The sequence below is a fragment of the Lissotriton vulgaris genome, chromosome 6 (genome assembly GCF_964263255.1).
Source record: "Lissotriton vulgaris chromosome 6, aLisVul1.2, whole genome shotgun sequence".
Classification (NCBI taxonomy): Eukaryota; Metazoa; Chordata; class Amphibia; order Caudata; family Salamandridae; genus Lissotriton; species Lissotriton vulgaris.
The window spans coordinates 1,127,370,292-1,127,387,530 of NC_141694.1; the positions used below are offsets into that span (position 1 = coordinate 1,127,370,292).

The 17,239-nt window shown below is 43.6% G+C and overlaps 1 protein-coding gene and 1 pseudogene across 1 annotated transcript in view; one reads left to right on the top strand and one right to left on the bottom strand.

Moving 5' to 3' along the window:
- LOC147708533 (uncharacterized) overlaps positions 1-17,239 on the top strand; it is a 561,724-nt gene that overhangs the window by 489,948 nt on the left and 54,537 nt on the right. The window contains exon 6 of the mRNA XM_086925359.1: positions 10,052-10,169. Within this exon, the coding sequence (XP_086781485.1) occupies positions 10,052-10,169 (118 nt within the window). The remainder of the gene's footprint in view (positions 1-10,051; positions 10,170-17,239) is intronic.
- The window catches only part of LOC147708536 (mortality factor 4-like protein 2), a 37,081-nt pseudogene continuing 36,639 nt past the window's right edge, over positions 16,798-17,239 (bottom strand).

A 17,239-nucleotide genomic window follows, 5' to 3' on the forward strand; every position in this document is an offset into this window, starting at 1 on the left:
ACTGTCAGGGTAGACTATGTGTGGTGTGTGTAAAGTGCAAGTGATGGGGTATCTAGAGGATGTGAGTGAAGGGTGTGGTGAGAGTTAAAAAGTACCTGGCTAGTGGGTTCTATGAAAAAACTTTATTCGAGACCCCTAGCTGGTGCTGTTAAAAGAAGTGCAAAGTGAGGTTAATTGTCTTTATTATGGACATTACCTCTGGTGTGCGTCGACATGTTTCGGAACTGGTGTTCCTTCTTCAGGACGGGGGCACAACTTCCCAACCCTACTCACGTGTTTTTATGAAAAAAAGTTTTTTGTCTAAAAGATAAAAGAAAAGTGAAGCTATTTACAGTGAAGAGATGAGGCTATAGTGTGCCTACAGCGGTATTGGTTCATGCAGTTGCATGACTCATAGTGACTGTTTTGTCCTGCCTCATGAGCATGTCCAGAACGTCAGGGTGGGTTGATGGATTCTTAATAAAATCCGCCTGAGTCGGCCTCCTTCTACCACCCTACGCTGCTCCAGCACATAGTCTACCCTGACAGTGCTCCCGCGTAGTCGCTGGTCGCAGCACGCCGCATCCCTTTAGTGGGATGCGAAGACCCCAATGATGAAGCATGACACCAAGGGGCCTGTTGGTGTGTGAGGGGTATTTTTCACAACACTGAGTGTCCCCCATCCCTGGGGTGTGCACTCGGAGTAGGATTCCTTTTGTTTGATTATCAGTGTCCGTGGAGTGAGAATCCTATCTCTATACTCTACCTCCCCCCATTGTTACTATTGGGAGGCTCAAATAGTCAGTGATTCTGGATAAAATCTCTTAATCTCCCTGTACCTAGAAATTAATGTGTGCATCTGTAATGCAACTGGTGTTCATGTAAAGCGCTCTGATACCTTCGGATTGAGTTTGCGCAATATAAAACTACAAAAATAAAAAAAGCGCAAAAACATACAGTCACTCATAATACCTTGCAAGAGATCTATACACGTGCAAAACTGCCCCGTTTCCAAATGGAGGACACTATTTTAGCTATCTGCTTCGGTAATGTGGGCCACCTTTTATTTGGTGCCCGGGCTTATTTTCTGTCCCAGTCCGACCCTGGTTTTGGCACCCAATACATATTTATTTTTGATAGTTTGTACAATAATATTGGTGTGGTATAATTGTTGTGGAATATCAAAAGATAATGAAGGAGCTATTTCGGGGCAGTAAACATGTCTATGTTAAGTTTTAAAACTGTGACCCATAATTCATGGTCCATTACAAAACCTTCACTTTCTAATATTTTTTTACCCAACTGTGTACTCTAATCTCGAGTCACTATGTGAAATTTGTCATCAAATGTATTTACTACATGACTTATACCCACATCAATCACAATGTTCATCTCACAGACCTCTTTTAAAGGGCGTAATTTTCATAATGTATGCTACAATACTGCTGTTGCACTTAAAATGTCCCCAAATGAAAATTACATTTACATTAGGCCCACTTGATTACATTATAATAATTCATACAGTTTAGACATGGAAACGTCCTATTGATTAGTGTTGATAATCTTCTTAATGAATATATTTTTATGTCTATATCTGCCTAAACAAGTATTTTTTGTAGATTTCAATTGCTCCTGTGAACCAACAACTGTGCTGTAAAAATGAGGGGCCTCATTTACAAGCCCATTGCGCCACCGGTGCCTCACTATTTTTAATGCACCAGCGGCTCAATGAGCTTGCCTACATTTAGAAGGCCACATTAAAAAAACCCAGCCTAGACCCAGACGACCACTCCAGTTATCGCCCCATTTCACTTCTCCCTTGGGTGAGCAAGGTGCTAGGGAAACACATAAATGCACAGCTGGTCCAGTTCCTGGAGGACTACTCTCTACTACATACTTCCCAGACAGGCTTCAGACCGAAGCACGGTACGGAAACCGCCTTATTAGCAGTCACCGAAGAAACTAGAAGGATACTAGACCAGGGAGGATCAGTGGCAGTGATCCTCCTTGACCTAAGTGCCGCCTTCGATACGGTCAGCTATACCACCTTGCTAGACCGTCTCTATAACATCGGAGTTTCAGGTGACGCTTTAAGGTGGTTCGACTCCTTTCTGTCTGGGAGGTCGTTTCAGATCTTTGATGGAAAGACAGTATCCTCCAGGAAACCCTTGAGCTGCGGAGTGCCACAGGGCTCTTCTTTGAGCCCTGTATTGTTCAACGTGTACATGGGGCCACTGGCGGGTGTTGTCGAACCATATGGCATTAAAATCGTGTCATATGCCGACGACACCCAGCTTGTGGTCTCGCTGGCAACGGAGAACAAGACTCACTCCCCAGCAGACCTGTTAAACTGCCTAGTGGACGTGAAGGGATGGATGACCAACTCCTCCCTTAAGCTAAATGGAGAAAAGACGGAGCTCATGCTCCTGGGCCCAACCTCTCCTGTGTCTTTCTCCTCCCTGTGGCCCAGTGCCCTGGGTCCCCCGCCCACTCACAAAGAAAGTGTTAAAAGCCTGGGAGTATGGCTAGACAACAAACTTTCCTTCTCCACCCAGGCCAAAAAGTTGTCCGCCACCTGCTTTGGCCTACTCAGAATTCTGAGGAAGGTGCTCCCGTTACTTCCCCTAGAGGCCAAAAAGGTGGCAGTCCAAGGTCTGATTCAATCCCGCCTGGACTCAAACAATGCTTTATACTTGGGGGCCCCGGAGATGACCCTCAGGAAACTGCAAATTGTTCAAAACTGTGCAGCACGCACTTTGCTGAAAATTCCACGGACCCAGTCGGCCAGACCTGCTCTGAAGAGTCTCCACTGGCTGCCAGTGAAGCAGAGAGTGTCCTTCAAAGCGCTATGCTTGGCACATCGTACCTTTTGGAAGACGGGACCTGCCATAAACACTGGCCTGGTTACCCCCTACCACCCTAAAAGGAACCTTCGGTCTTCGGAGGCTTTCCTCGCCGTTGTGCCTAGAGTGAAGCGAGCTAGGTCTGGAGGCAGGCTGTTTTCCTTGAACACTGCTAGACTATGGAATGCTCTTCCCATTACACTCCGCTCCAACCCTGACCTTCTTGCATTCCGGAAAAACCTAAAAACACTGCCGTTTGTTCAATCCTATGTACCTTAGCTCCTTCAGTCACTTTCCCTCAATCCAGCGCTTGGACGCCTGCGGGCAGCAACCGCGCTCAATAAATATTGTTACATTACATTACATTACATTACATTACATAAAGTCACCCTGCTTGACATTTCATGACCTTGTGAATATGGGACCCTTTCACGCATTACTCTGCGTGAAAGGGGCGTTTCATGGGTGTTGCTATGGTTGTCCCACGCAAAATCCATGGAGCCCGTCACAGTCCCAGATTTGCAACGTTTTGTAAAGCTGGGAATGCAGGGAAGGCATAGGAGTGGCACAACGAGAAATACTTGTATTTCTATTTGTTTTTTCCTCTGTCTATGCTTGCTGGAGAGTTCCATCAATTATTGCGTGTGCAGGAAGCTGTCCCTTCCTGCACAAAAAAATCATCCCTGCAACGCAGGCACCCTTACAACATGTCTCAAGGGTGCCAGTGCTGGCAAATGAGAGCCAGTTGTGCGCTAGCGCAGGGGAAAGCACAGGGATGCGCCATATTGTTGTTAATACATCCCTGTGCTTTAAAATGACGCAGCTCAATGCACCAAAATGGCTTGCGGCACCAGGCTGGGGCATTTTGTATTAAATGAAGCCCCTAGATCTCTGATGATTGAATCATTTTCAACAATGCTCCAATATATCATAAAAACTTTCCGTGTTTTTTTTGCTCTGGAGACTGTGTGATAAACTTCGCTCAGTTGTCATCAGATATATCTTGTACTTCAAATTTTTAGATCTCTTTTCTGTTGGTAGATGTGAATGGATCCTTTGCCTCAGTTGGCATTTCGTGCTTATAACCTCTTTCCCATATTTTTATTTAAATTTGTCTTCCATCACATGAAAATGATTGTCATCTTTTTTATAATTCTGTGTACCTTTATTAGCTGGCTGTGCAGTAAATTCCTATTGTTTTAGAATGTTCACTTCCTAAATAGTAGTAAAGTAGAGTTAAAATAAAAGACAGGTATTCTTTTATATGGACTAAGTGATGTGAACAGCCACAGCCCCAGTGGTGATAGTTGCGGAGATAATTAAGAAAGAAGGATGGATAACTAGGCTATTCTATAAACACTATCCAGGCAATGTCTCAGCGAAACGTGCAAACTTGCAAACCTCTGTGCGCTATCTGCATACCCAGAGTTGTTTGCGCTATCCCAGATACTTTTTGCAGTCTTCAGAAAAACATTAGGGGCCTCATTTATGAGGCTGTGCGTCACTTTTACGCCGCCGGTGCGTCACTTTTTGTGACGCACGAGCAGAGTAAAAAATGTGCCTTGTTGCACCATATTACAAAGTGACGCATCTAGGTAGATGCGTCACTTTGTAAACCCCTGCACTACATTATACCTATGCCAGGTATAATGTATACAGGGGGGGCTTTCTGACGGAAGAAAGGGTTATAGAAGTGATGCAGTGAAATCTATAAGATTTCACTGCTCCACTTTTAGAACACAAATGCGTCAATTTCTTACACCTGCCTCACAGCAGGCGTAAGACTGACGCAGGTCCTTTCACATGGGGCTTGCCCCATATTAAAGGACACATTGCTTTAGTTGCGTCACTTTTGTGACACACTCCAGCAATGCATCAATTTTGCGCCATACAGATACGTCAGAAATACTGACCTATCTGTAACTCCTTGCGCCATGATGAGTCATACTTGCTAAGGTTTAAAATACTTTGAACTTTTGTACTGCAAATACGTCTAATATGCGTATAATGAATCTTATGGTGTCTATGTAATGAATTTGTATTCAATCTCCTTTTATCATGTTTTATTTTGTACTCTTTTACGGCCTGAACGGCCGAAATAAAGAATTTTTGATTGATTGATACTGTAAATATGACGCATCATTGGTGTCGCAAGGAGGGCGTAGTGAAAAGTGACGCATCGCTGTTTTCACGCAGCGATGCGTCACTTTTCATAAATGAGGCCCTACTGTAAATATGATTCAGAAAAATGGGTGGTGATGAACAGAGTGTCTGAATTAAGCAGACCACTCTTACCCAGTCCAAAGATCAGGGCTTGATCCATCACCGTTATTTATCTCACTGCACCATCCCAGCTGAGAACCTGGCTATATGCAAATCAGTCTGTCCCTGGCCCAGTGCATCATGGGAACAGGGCAGACTAAACTACCAAGGCAATTCTTCACCAGAAAGGACGCAAGCTACCGGGGACCGGTTTCTGGCATTTCAGCCGTCTTCGGCCCGGCTTGCTTGAATCCTGATGGTGCAGTGAGAAAGGGACTCATGTCTGAGTATACCCTGCCACACCTATAGTGGCCAAAAACGATTCAGAAAAGGGGGTGGTGATGAACAGAGTGTCTGAATTAAGCAGACCACTCTTACCCAGTCCAAAGATCAGGGTTTGATCAATCACCATTATTTATCTCACTGCACCATCCCAGCTCAGAACCTGGCTATATGCAAATCAGTCTGTCCCTGGCCCAGTGCATCATGGGAACAGGGCAGACTAAACTACCAAGCCAATTCTTCACCAGAAAGGAGACAAGCTACCGGGGACCGGTTTATGGCATTTCAGCCGTCTTCGGCCTGGCTTGCTTGAATCCTGATGGTGCAGTGAGAAAGGGACTCATGTCTGAGTATACCCTGTCACACCTATAGTGGCCAAAAACGATTCAGAAAAGGGGTTGGTGATGAACAGAGTGTCTGAATTAAGCAGACCACTCTTACCCAGTCCAAAGATCAGGGCTTGATCCATCACCGTTATTTATCTCACTGCACCATCCCAGCTCAGAACCTGGCTATATGCAAATCAGTCTGTCCCTGGCCCAGTGCATCATGGGAACAGGGCAGACTAAACTACCAAGCCAATTCTTCACCAGAAAGGAGACAAGCTACCGGGGACCGGTTTCTGGCATTTCAGCCGTCTTCGGCCCGGCTTGCTTGAATCCTGATGGTGCAGTGAGAAAGGGACTCATGTCTGAGTATACCCTGCCACACCTATAGTGGCCAAAAACGATTCAGAAAAGGGGGTGGTGATGAACAGAGTGTCTGAATTAAGCAGACCACTCTTACCCAGTCCAAAGATCAGGGCTTGATCCATCACCGTTATTTATCTCACTGCACCATCCCAGCTCAGAACCTGGCTATATGCAAATCAGTCTGTCCCTGGCCCAGTGCATCATGGGAACAGGGCAGACTAAACTACCAAGCCAATTCTTCACCAGAAAGGAGACAAGCTACCGGGGACCGGTTTCTGGCATTTCAGCCGTCTTCGGCCCGGCTTGCTTGAACCCCCTTTTCTGAATCATTTTTGTCCACCATAAGCGTGGAAGGGTATACTCAGATGTGAGTCCCTAGCTCATTGCACCATCAGGATTCAAGTAAGCCGGGCTAAAAACGGCTGAAATGCCAGAAACCGGTCCCCGGTAGCTTGTTTCCTTCCCCGTATAAGAATTGGCTTGGTAGTTTGGTCTGCCCTGTTCCCATGATGCACTGGGCCAGGGTCAGACTAATTTGCATATAGCCAAGTTCTGAGCTGGGATGGTGCAGGGAGCTGAAAAACGGTGATGGATCAAGCCCTGATCTTTGGACTCGGTAAGAGTGGTCTGCTTAATTCAGACACTCTGTTCATCACCACCTCCTTTTCTAAATCATTTTTGTCCACCATAAGCGTGGAAGGGTATAATCAGATGTGAGTCCCTAGCTCATTGCACCATCAGGATTCAAGTAAGCCGGGCCGAAGACGGCTGAAATGCCAGAAACCGGTCCCCGGTAGCTTGTTTCCTTCCCAGTATAAGAATTGGCTTGGTAGTTTGGTCTGCCCTGTTCCCATGATGCACTGGGCCAGGGTCAGACTAATTTGAATATAGCCAAGTTCTGAGCTGGGATGGTGCAGTGAGCTGAAAAACGGTGATGGATCAAGCCCTGATCTTTGGACTGGGTAAGAGTGGTCTGCTTAATTCAGACACTCTGTTCATCACCACCCCCTTTTCTGAATCATTTTTGTCCACCATAAGCGTGGAAGGGTATACTCAGGCATAAACATTAATCCTGAGGTAGTCTTTGTTCCTTGTTAGCTTCCCTTGCATATAACTTTGCATATAACTTGTGAACTATGAGACAAACGAATGCTCATGTTTAAAAATGTTCAGTCCAGAAGGAAGGAGAATAAACAATAGATTATTGACATCCTTTGTGATAGGGTAATGGCAGGCTTGTGGTAGGAATTTAATTACGTCGATGGAAATGGTAGTTTAATATAGCAATAATTTATTCTGATGACTGTGCACTTGCCAAAGAAATAGGGGAAGAAAAACAACCAGCGACATTAAAAAGGTACCACAATGTCCTGCACAACCATGGATGTAGAAGAGTGACCATAAAAGCATATGCAATGGATAGGAAACAAGTCAAAATTAACATGAAATCAGCTGATCTGACCTCAGGAATGAAAAGGGAAACCAAGCAATGTAATTATATATGACAGGTATGTAAACAATGGACTATTATTATCAGGTGTTTTTTATAGAAAATATTTTTATATATGTTTTTCGAGTATATTTTTCCACACCAAAAGTTGTTTTATTTAAAAGTAACACAGCACAGTATATACAGTATTTTCATATGTCTTTATTATTCCCTGCTTTGAGTAAGCATTTGCTTGTAATGGAGAACTAGTTCCTTTTAGAGGTAAATGCCTTAATTCCAAAATGACTGCTGCATTCATGAAATAGCCCCTTTCACATGCTGAAAATTGAAATGGAAACACGTGCCAGGAAGCAGAATTATATACGAAGTAGACAATGGCATGTGGTGAGAGATCTAGACTCTCCTGAGATGTGTCTCAAAGCAGTGGCAAATGGAGATAAATCCAAACCCGGGTCTGGTTGCTCAGTGGACTAATGTGTCCAAGGCAGGGGCCTGTGTTCGACTTTATGGTCACAGGTTCAAATCCTGGTGGGTCTGCTCAGCCTTTCGTCCATCTGAGGTTGATAAAATGAGTACCATTAAGTTGGGTAACTATGAACATCTGTCATTCAGTGCCAAGAGACCTCTGGGTGAGTGTGCGCCATACAAATACACACGTTATGTGACACCTTAGTCTATGAATATTGTGTTGCAGGCAGTTATACAGTCAAACCAGACATAAAAATTGTGAGATGGCAGTAATGTGAGGTTTCTGAGGTTCCATGGACAACAGCCATTATTCATCAACACCAGTAGCACTAATATATTGCGCAGTTATAACAGTTGTGGAACATAATCCCTTTGTTCATTTCTGGACAATAATATTGCAAATCAAAGATTACCTCGACTAATCAACCTTGCACAGCTGTTGTGTCTACCCACTGTAAACATAAAAACTAACTTATCGGTCATAGATACTTAAACACTGGTACACATAAAGAATGTTACAGATGGAAATCCTCAATTCAAACTATGTAAATGCATATATAATGCCTTTCAGCGCCATTCAGCAACCGTAGTACCATATTTGCTAGTCAGCATTTAACAAAACATTCTTTTCAGTATAACCTAAATTCTTGCACAATTTTGGAGCAGATTTACAAGCCCCTTGCGTCAGTTTAGTGCTGCTGTTGCGTCACTTTTTTGACACAACGGTGGCGTAAAAAAAGCGGCAAATTCACAAAGTGACGCATCTAGGGATATGCGTCACGTTGTGAAGCCCTGCGTTACATTATACCTGCGTCATGTATAATGTATGCAGGGTAGGCGTTCCCACGCAGGAAAGCCTTGTAAAAGTGACAAAGTGAAATCTACAAGATTTCACTGCGTGACTTTTAGGACAACACTGCGTCAAAACCTTACGCCTGCTTGAGCAGGTGTAAGGACTGATGCAGTGTAGGGGGAATAGGCCGCAACAAGCATTGCTGGAGTTGCGTCGTGCTTGTGATACAACTCCAGCAACGCGTGACTTTCCCGGCAACAGATGCATAAGAATTTCCGACGCATCTGTCAATCCTTGCGCCATAGTGCGCTGTATTGTAAATACGGCGGACATCTATGGTGGCGCAAGGGTTTATCACGCAGGTGCAGTGAAACGGACGCATCTATACGGATGCGTCAGTTTCTTGTAAATCTGCCCCATTGTTTCTATATTATAACCTAGGGCCAGATGTAGGTAGGCATTTACCGGTCGGTAACGGCCGAATTCGGCTGTTACCGACCGGTAAATGCAATTTGAGATGTAGGGCCCTGTATTTTACAGAATCGGTAAATTTACCGATCGGTAAATTTACCGAATCTGTAAAATACCGAATCGGTATTTTTTCCGATTCGGTAAAATTGATATGTAGGTGGGACTCTTCTGAGTCCCACAAGCATTACAGAATCTGTATTTTACCATCAAATACTATTTGATGGTAAAATACCGATTCTGGTGTGCATGCACATGTGTGCATGCACACCTGTGCCATATGACAGGCAGACCTGCCCCTAGGGCTTGTATGCCTGCCACATGGCACCCAATCCTGTTTAGGGGGTGCCAGGGGGTGTCAAAGTGACACCCCCTGCACCCTTTTGAAATTCGGTATTTACCGATTCGGTAAATACCGAATCTGTAAAGCCTATTGATTTCTATGGGCTTTGAAGCCCATAGGAATCAATGGGCTTTACCGATTCGGTATTTACCGAATCGGTAAATACCGAATTTTACCGATTCGGTAAAAGGGAACATCTTGATTCCCTACATACCAACCCCTCACATTTACCGAATCTTAATTACCGAATCGGTAAAATTCGGTAATTTTCGGTAATTAAGATTCGGTAAATGTTACTTACCTACATCTGGCCCCTAGTCTTTTAACATAAAAGAAATTCTACTTCTGTTTCATTCATTGTTGTGTTTGATTGTTGAACCCATATTTAGAATATGTGAGGTATATTACACACTGTGTGCCTTTAACTTTACATATATCACTTACCAATGCAATGTTCTCAAACCTGCACAGTGTAAAAGCAGCAACATCAAGTGAAAAATCATCTGATGAGGTACTGGTGAAGAATGCAGAGAACCTGATCCACACGATTCTAAGGACTTTGAAGGCAGCGGAAGCAGCATGTGTTAGAGTAAGTATTTGGCAGAATTGTAAGCTGTGTTCATTTTTAGACATTTTAAGAAGTTAGAACATATAGATAGCTGTGTTATAAATTCCTGATTCACAGAAGATTTTGCTGCTCATTATATCTGTCAGCATTTGTTAGATCACCTATCTATTTTATTTAACACTTTAAGGCAGTTGGTCATCAACTTCTGGGAAGGTTTTGTCCACCATGGCCTGCCTGCCTTAAGCATGACGATTCACCCATGTATCAGAAAATAATTTGCCTGCTTCCCAATCGTCCCTTTCTGTGGGCCTTCAGTTTTATGCTGCAAAATCACTTAAAAGTAATGCGAAGCAGCCCATAGTGCTACTTTGCATTACTTAGCATCAAGGGGACGTACCATGGGTGGCGCATGGGCATTCCTATGCAACCACCCAAGGGTTCTGATGCTAAACCCTATTACCTATAAAAGAAGAGAATGTTTAGCATCAGAAAATACCAGTCATTTCACATAGGCGCTATGAAAGAGAAATTACTTTTTCCCCTTTATTTTCCGACTTTGCATGTGTGTTGTAAAATGCTTAAAGATAGTCTAAGCATATTATTTTGAACTGAAAAGGGCTCCCTTCCTGTATAAAACCTGTGCTAGACTCACAGAGGCACCCTTGCATTGTGGTGCAATGGTGTGTATGTGGCGCACGGCTGCATACTTGTGCGCCGGTGTTACGGAAAGGGGAAGAGAATGCCATATTTCTGTAAATATGGTGCTCTCCTGCTCTCTCCATCTCTCGCAGTGCAGCACTTGCAGCTGCTGCACTGCACTGCGCTGCGCGAGAAACTAGTAAATCTGTCCCTAAGACTGCAAAGAAGATATTCGACTTCGTCCTCTCATGGCGTCCTGCCTCTTGGCGGTATTGTAGTGGGGTGTCATTTTTAAAGTAAATGAGAGCTTAGTCATTTGTTTATATTTAGCCATGCCATGCACTGATGCCTCTTATTGCAATGAGCATCTTGGATTTGTGTGTCAATTTAAGGGTCAGAACACTAAGAATGCATTTATTTAGTTCTGGAGCTATTTAATGATTGGTCCATTTTATTTGTTAAGTTCTTACACAGATTGATTCCTTTTGAATGATAGTTCTCAGGGATCTTTTTCTTTCTGTGCTTGGTGAGCCTATTTGGACTGGTAAATGAAACTTAAACACTTGCAGCCCTGGAGTGTGCATTTTCCTTGATAATATTTGATGGGCATGTGTGTTTGTATTTGCAAGTGATGCAATTCCTTTTTTTGCCATTTATTTCCTTTAGCCAGTAAATGATCTGTTTAAGGTACCCAATACTTCATATCTTAGTTATTTTAAATGTTCTACTTTATTTACTATATTGAATTGCTCCTATCTATATGTTCAATTTGTTAGACCTAGCATCCTTGGCGGGATTTCTCCATACCTTTTGCCTCCTGACCTCCTGTTTTGCTGACTTTATTTTTGCTAGCTTTAGGATTCAGGGCACTTTACAACTGGTAACCTGTGCCAAAGTGCCTACGTTCTGTACATGAAACATGGTAACATTGGCATATCCACAATTGCATATTTAATTTATTTGTAAGTGCACTGTGGGGCACATGCATCAAAGGAAATTGCATTCGCAAATGCTGCGAATCACAAAATTCGGCCGTTTGCGAATGCAATTCCCCTTTTTGCGATGCATTAACATTTTTGTAATTTTCGCATGTTAAGAAATCGCAAGATTGCGATTTCTTAAATTGTGATTGCATTCAAGGAATCTCAAATTGAGATTCCTTAAATGCAATGCATCAAACTCTAAAAATATGGGGAAGCAAATTTCCATGAAGTTGACCTTCATGGTATTTGCGAAAACTTTGAAAAAAATTTCAAAGTTCCATTTTACACACACACATGCCCTTGGGGCATGTGAGTGTGCAAAATTTGCTTCTAAGCAGATTTCAGGGGTGCAACAGGGTGTCCTTTGGACACCCCTGCACCCTTGAAATGGCATTCTTAATTTGCGAATTTCTAATGGTGAATTGCAAATAAAGAATGTCTTTCCAATCATTCCTATGGGCCTCTAGGCCCATAGGAATGGATGGGGAGGTATTCTTTAATTGCGATTCTCAATTAGAGAATCGCAAATAAGGAATTTTAAGAAATCGCTATTTTTATAGTGATTTCTTGATGCATTGAAGTTTGCAATTCCTTAATTGCGATTCCTTATTTTTCGCAATTAAGGAATCGCAAAATGCTATATTGATGCATGTGCCCCTATATGTGTCCAGGACCTGTAAATTAAAAGCTACTAGTGGGCCTGCAGGACTGATTGTGCCACCCACTCAGTGGTCCTGTCAAACATGGCTCAGGCCTGCCATTGCAAGCTTGTGTGCAGTTTTCAACTCCCATTTCGACGTGGCATTTTAGCCTACTTACCAGTCCCAAACCTCCACTTGTATTGCATAGAAGTCACCCCTAAGGTAGGCCCCAGGCAGTCGCAAGGACAGGGTGTAGTGTATTAAAAAGGTAGGACATATACTTTTGAGCATTACATGTCCTGGTAGTGAACAACTGCTAAATTCCTATTTCACTATTACAAGGCCTGTCTCTCCCATAGGTTAACATGAGGATTGCCTTAAAACAGTATTAAAGTGTAATTTCTCATTTGAAGCAGCTAGAGATTTGGAGTTGGATGTCACTGGACTCACAATAATTTAAAAACACAACTTATGATGAAGTTCGTTTTTATGTTGAAAGACTGAAAATGCCATGTTTAGGAAGTTTGAATTTTCATACTTTAATCATCCTGTGCCTGTCTCTGAATACACGTCTGAGTTGGGTGACAGCTGGGCTTTGCACATCCCCTCTAGATAGTCACACAAAGAAAGCTGAGTTGTGACACTTGCAGCCTGATGGCCCATTACCAGGTTGAGGGGCCTTCCTGAAGTAGATTGGGAGGGAGGAGTTAACACTTGCACCTGAATTGGGCTGTGCCTGTCCCCACACAAAGAGCTGCATACCCTCCTCAAAGGCACCTTTGAGTACAAGTACTGGACCCCTGACAACACCAAATCAGAACTCTACTGGAGCAAAGGGCATTCTCCAAAGATAGAGAGTTACCCAGGTAAACCAGAAAGGACCGGGAATGGGAAAGTAGTAACAAAAGTGTTCCTTTCTGTGTTCCTCAGTGTTGATGTGACAAAAAACATTCAGTATACAGTGATCCAAAGGAAATCTACTTATAAAATATAGCAACACGTAAATTAGTACTCGTCATTTATTATTCTATTCATGGCAACAATATAGAGATGGATGCAATTCTTAATACAATTCTAAGTGAAATTGAAAACATGTATAATAACAAATCTATACAAATCAATACAGAATAAAAAATCCAGCAAATAGATTTTTGACTACTATGAAATATTTTCTACAATGATTCTTTCAATGATGGAAATCATTTAACCTAATACATTTCAGCTGATTGCTGTGCTACAGGAGGGACTACTACTTTGCAACTTGCACTGCTGTGTTGGCCTGTTGTCTGCTGCTTCTTGGCTGGGAGTGAGAGGGACTGTACCTGCTCTCTACGTCCTCCAACCCAAGATTCTCCAAGGGTTTGCTGACCTGCCTCCTGTTTTCAGAAGTCTCAGGGACACAAAAGACTTTTTGCAATTCTGCTAATGCTGCTGGACTCTGCAATATGTGAGGCCTTTCCTTGCATGAGATGCCCCCCCCCAGTCATGGGCCTCAGAAGTGGGTTCCTCAGAAGTGTTTTGCAAAAATTGGGCATCGACCCAACTGCGGGAGAAAATCCGACGCATCGCTCCTCAACGCTGACACAGTGTCGAGTGACAACGATGCAGGTCCCAACAGCAAAACTTGATGACAATGCAGCACTGATCTTTCAACAACATCTATGAAGCTTGATGATGACGAAGTGGCTGACTGCATTGATCAGAACCGACACATCGAGTCTTCGACGTTGACGCTTTGCTCCATACTAGGCACTTTTTCAGTGGACCCTCTGTGGGTTCTGTAGCCGTCTTCCTTCCATTACGATTGACCTGAACTTTGGATTTGCACTGGTCCCTGAAGTAACCTTTCGACAGCTAGTGACTTGTAAGCACTATTTTCACATTTAAGCTTTACAAATTCATATCTCGAGTTCTACTTATTGATTTTTTGTTGTTTTGGTCTTGTTTTAATTAGATAAATAGTCTATAATATTCTAAACCGATGTGGAGTCTTTTTTGTGATGGTTACGTTAGGTTCCTGTAATTAAAGTGTGCAGAAATGCTTTACACATTGCCTCTTAAGTTAAGCCTGGCTGCTCTTTGCCTTTCTACCAGAGGGTGAGCACATTTTAATTTAGGGTGTGTATCTAACTTACCCTGACTAGGATTATGGTCCCTACTTGAACAGGGTGCAAACCTCTGCCAAGTAGAGACCATGGGGCATATTATCAAGAACGGCGTTAAAATTATTGCTGCTTTAGCGGCAGGAAACTTCAGCTAAAGGGGTGATAATGGGCTTGATAATATACCCTTGTGAATTCCCATGGAAGCCCATGTTCTGGTGTGAACATGGGCTTCTATGGAAATTCACAAGTGCATCCAGAGAGTCTGTGACACACACATTGGCATACAAATCAAGACACAACACAGTCTGAGACAAGTGAAAGAGCGGAAACTGTATCAACAAGTGCGTGTCAGTACGGCCAAGAGAAGTGCCACGATATGCCGACCAATGAATGAGGAACGTAGGAAAGCGCCCATGTCTTCCTCGGGGAGTGCATCACCAACACAAGTTGTGCCAACCCATGTCAGTTATCCACGCATGGATCATGAGTCCAGGCCAATGCAGCCATGTCACTGTCATCTTGGGATATGTGACCAGATTTGCAAAATGCAACAGGCATCGGGACATGTGCAATGGGTCACATCCAATTGTGGCGGCAGGTACCTTGTCACTCTTCCATGAACGCGACTGCAGCTGCATAGGCCAACATCTCCAATGAGCGACCACTGGCCCCAATGTGCACCAAAGCCCAATCGGGTAGTAGCTCAATGTGCTCACTGCACATGAGGACTCGTGCAATCTCCCAGGTCCAGGGTCCGGCCTGCATGCCAAACATCCATGCATGCCATAAACGGGCATCATAGTGACACTCCTGGTTGTAGGCCAACAGGGGGCGCACACACACGTCGTAATCCAGGTCAGCTACCATTACGTTGGAGAGGCAGATATCCATGGACCACTCGAATATGCACGAGCGACAATGCAACGCAAGTTGAACGCAGGTGACATCTGCAAGGCGGAAACTCAGCCAGTAACTGATCCACAAAATGGCCAACGGCAGTTCCCCCAGTACATGCAGCAGACGTGCACTGTACAGGTCAACGTGACTGGATCCGAGCATGTGTCCGGGATGGCCCGCCATGGCGTCAGTGGCTCTGCTAGAAGTGGCACTGACTTGCCCTGCGCGAGTCCTGTGGATGAAATGGCACAGCCCGGTGCTATGACCAGAGGCGTGTCCAGGGGCAGAATGTGAGGGATGGGTAGAGGGTTTGTTATTCTCCGAATATGGGCTTTATGAGGGCCCGAGTTCGAGCCGCATGCCAAACATTTATTTCCCTACAGGGCATTATGATTAAACTTAGAAATATATGTATTTGTGAAGGGCTCTAATCCAGTGTGTTGACCTCGGATTCACAAAAAAGTACATACTTGGATAACAATCCTAAAAGTAGCTTTCAAGAAGACAAACAGGGCTGTGATGTTCCCATATGAGTAGCACACTTCTGATTCCCCCACCACACATAGGAACATATCATGACACTGAAGTTCATAGTGCCAATGGGTAGCTTTGCACTTAATGTAACACCCCCCGTATTGTTGGGTAACACCTACAAGAACACTTGAATTACTCCCCTACCTAACAGGGACTCTGTACGAAACTGAGTTATTGGTTGAGAGGGGTAGAAGCCCCCCTCAAGCAACAACCACTATCCTTGTCAGGGTGGACCACAAAAGTCACTAATTTAACCTATGCTTAACCCTCTTGGAACAAAACAGTCAGGCTTAATTTACAGGCAATGTGTGAAGTATTTATGCAGCATAAGAACAATAATAAAGTAAAAACACAAGACAAGAAAAATACCAAACCAATTTAGAAAAATAGAGTAAATGTTTATAAATAAAATGATATCCAAACTACAAAAATTCAATAAGTAGAACCAGAGAATTTTTTTTAATGTTGTAGGTAAAAATAGTGGCAAGGAGCACAAAGCCCTACTCGCAATTATGTGGTCATGCTAGAGCCTGGGAAAGTCACAAGTCATGCTGACCGCTATGAGCATGCGTCAGATACAGGGACCAGGTTAGTCCCGCTGAAGAGTTACCTTCTCAAGTCTGGCACTAAGAGTTACAAAAGTGTTGGAGGGGACTGCGAGAAGGATGCTTTGTGACGGTTGGTTGATTCTTGGTACAAAGAGGTCACTTTGCGTCGCAGAGTCCAAACTTCAGGATTTTCACCTTTTCTTGAGAAGGAGTTCACACTGATGCCCAACAAAGGTCTAGGGCCTGGGGGGCACCTCTTGGGGATGAGGCCAGCAGCAAGGTTCAGGCAGGTCCAGGCAGGTCTAGTAGGTGCTGGTAAGCCGGGAAGTTGGACAGTTGCAGAGAGGCCTCTGGATGTTTGCTGTGTCCCAGTGGCTCAATGTAGTAATGTGTAGAATGTAGATGTAGTAATGTCTAGAATGTAGAGTGTTAACTGCATTCTGTATTCGACTAGATGTAAGAGAATGTTGATGAGGTGTAGCAGAGGATGTGTTCACAGCTCTACCTTACGCTGGACGAGGTTACCAATAAACTACTATTTTACTATAAGATTACTCGAGAGTGAATACTACAGAATATGGAGACGAGAGGAAGGTAACCTCGTACGAATCCACGTTATTTTCGACAATTTGGAAAATTGTAGGTCACAGTTTGATTGTCAACCAACTACAATCTATCCAGCGTTTGGGAAAGTGTTCGAACATTTTATCAGCAACAAACTACGTTTTCCGGTAAGCGAAAATA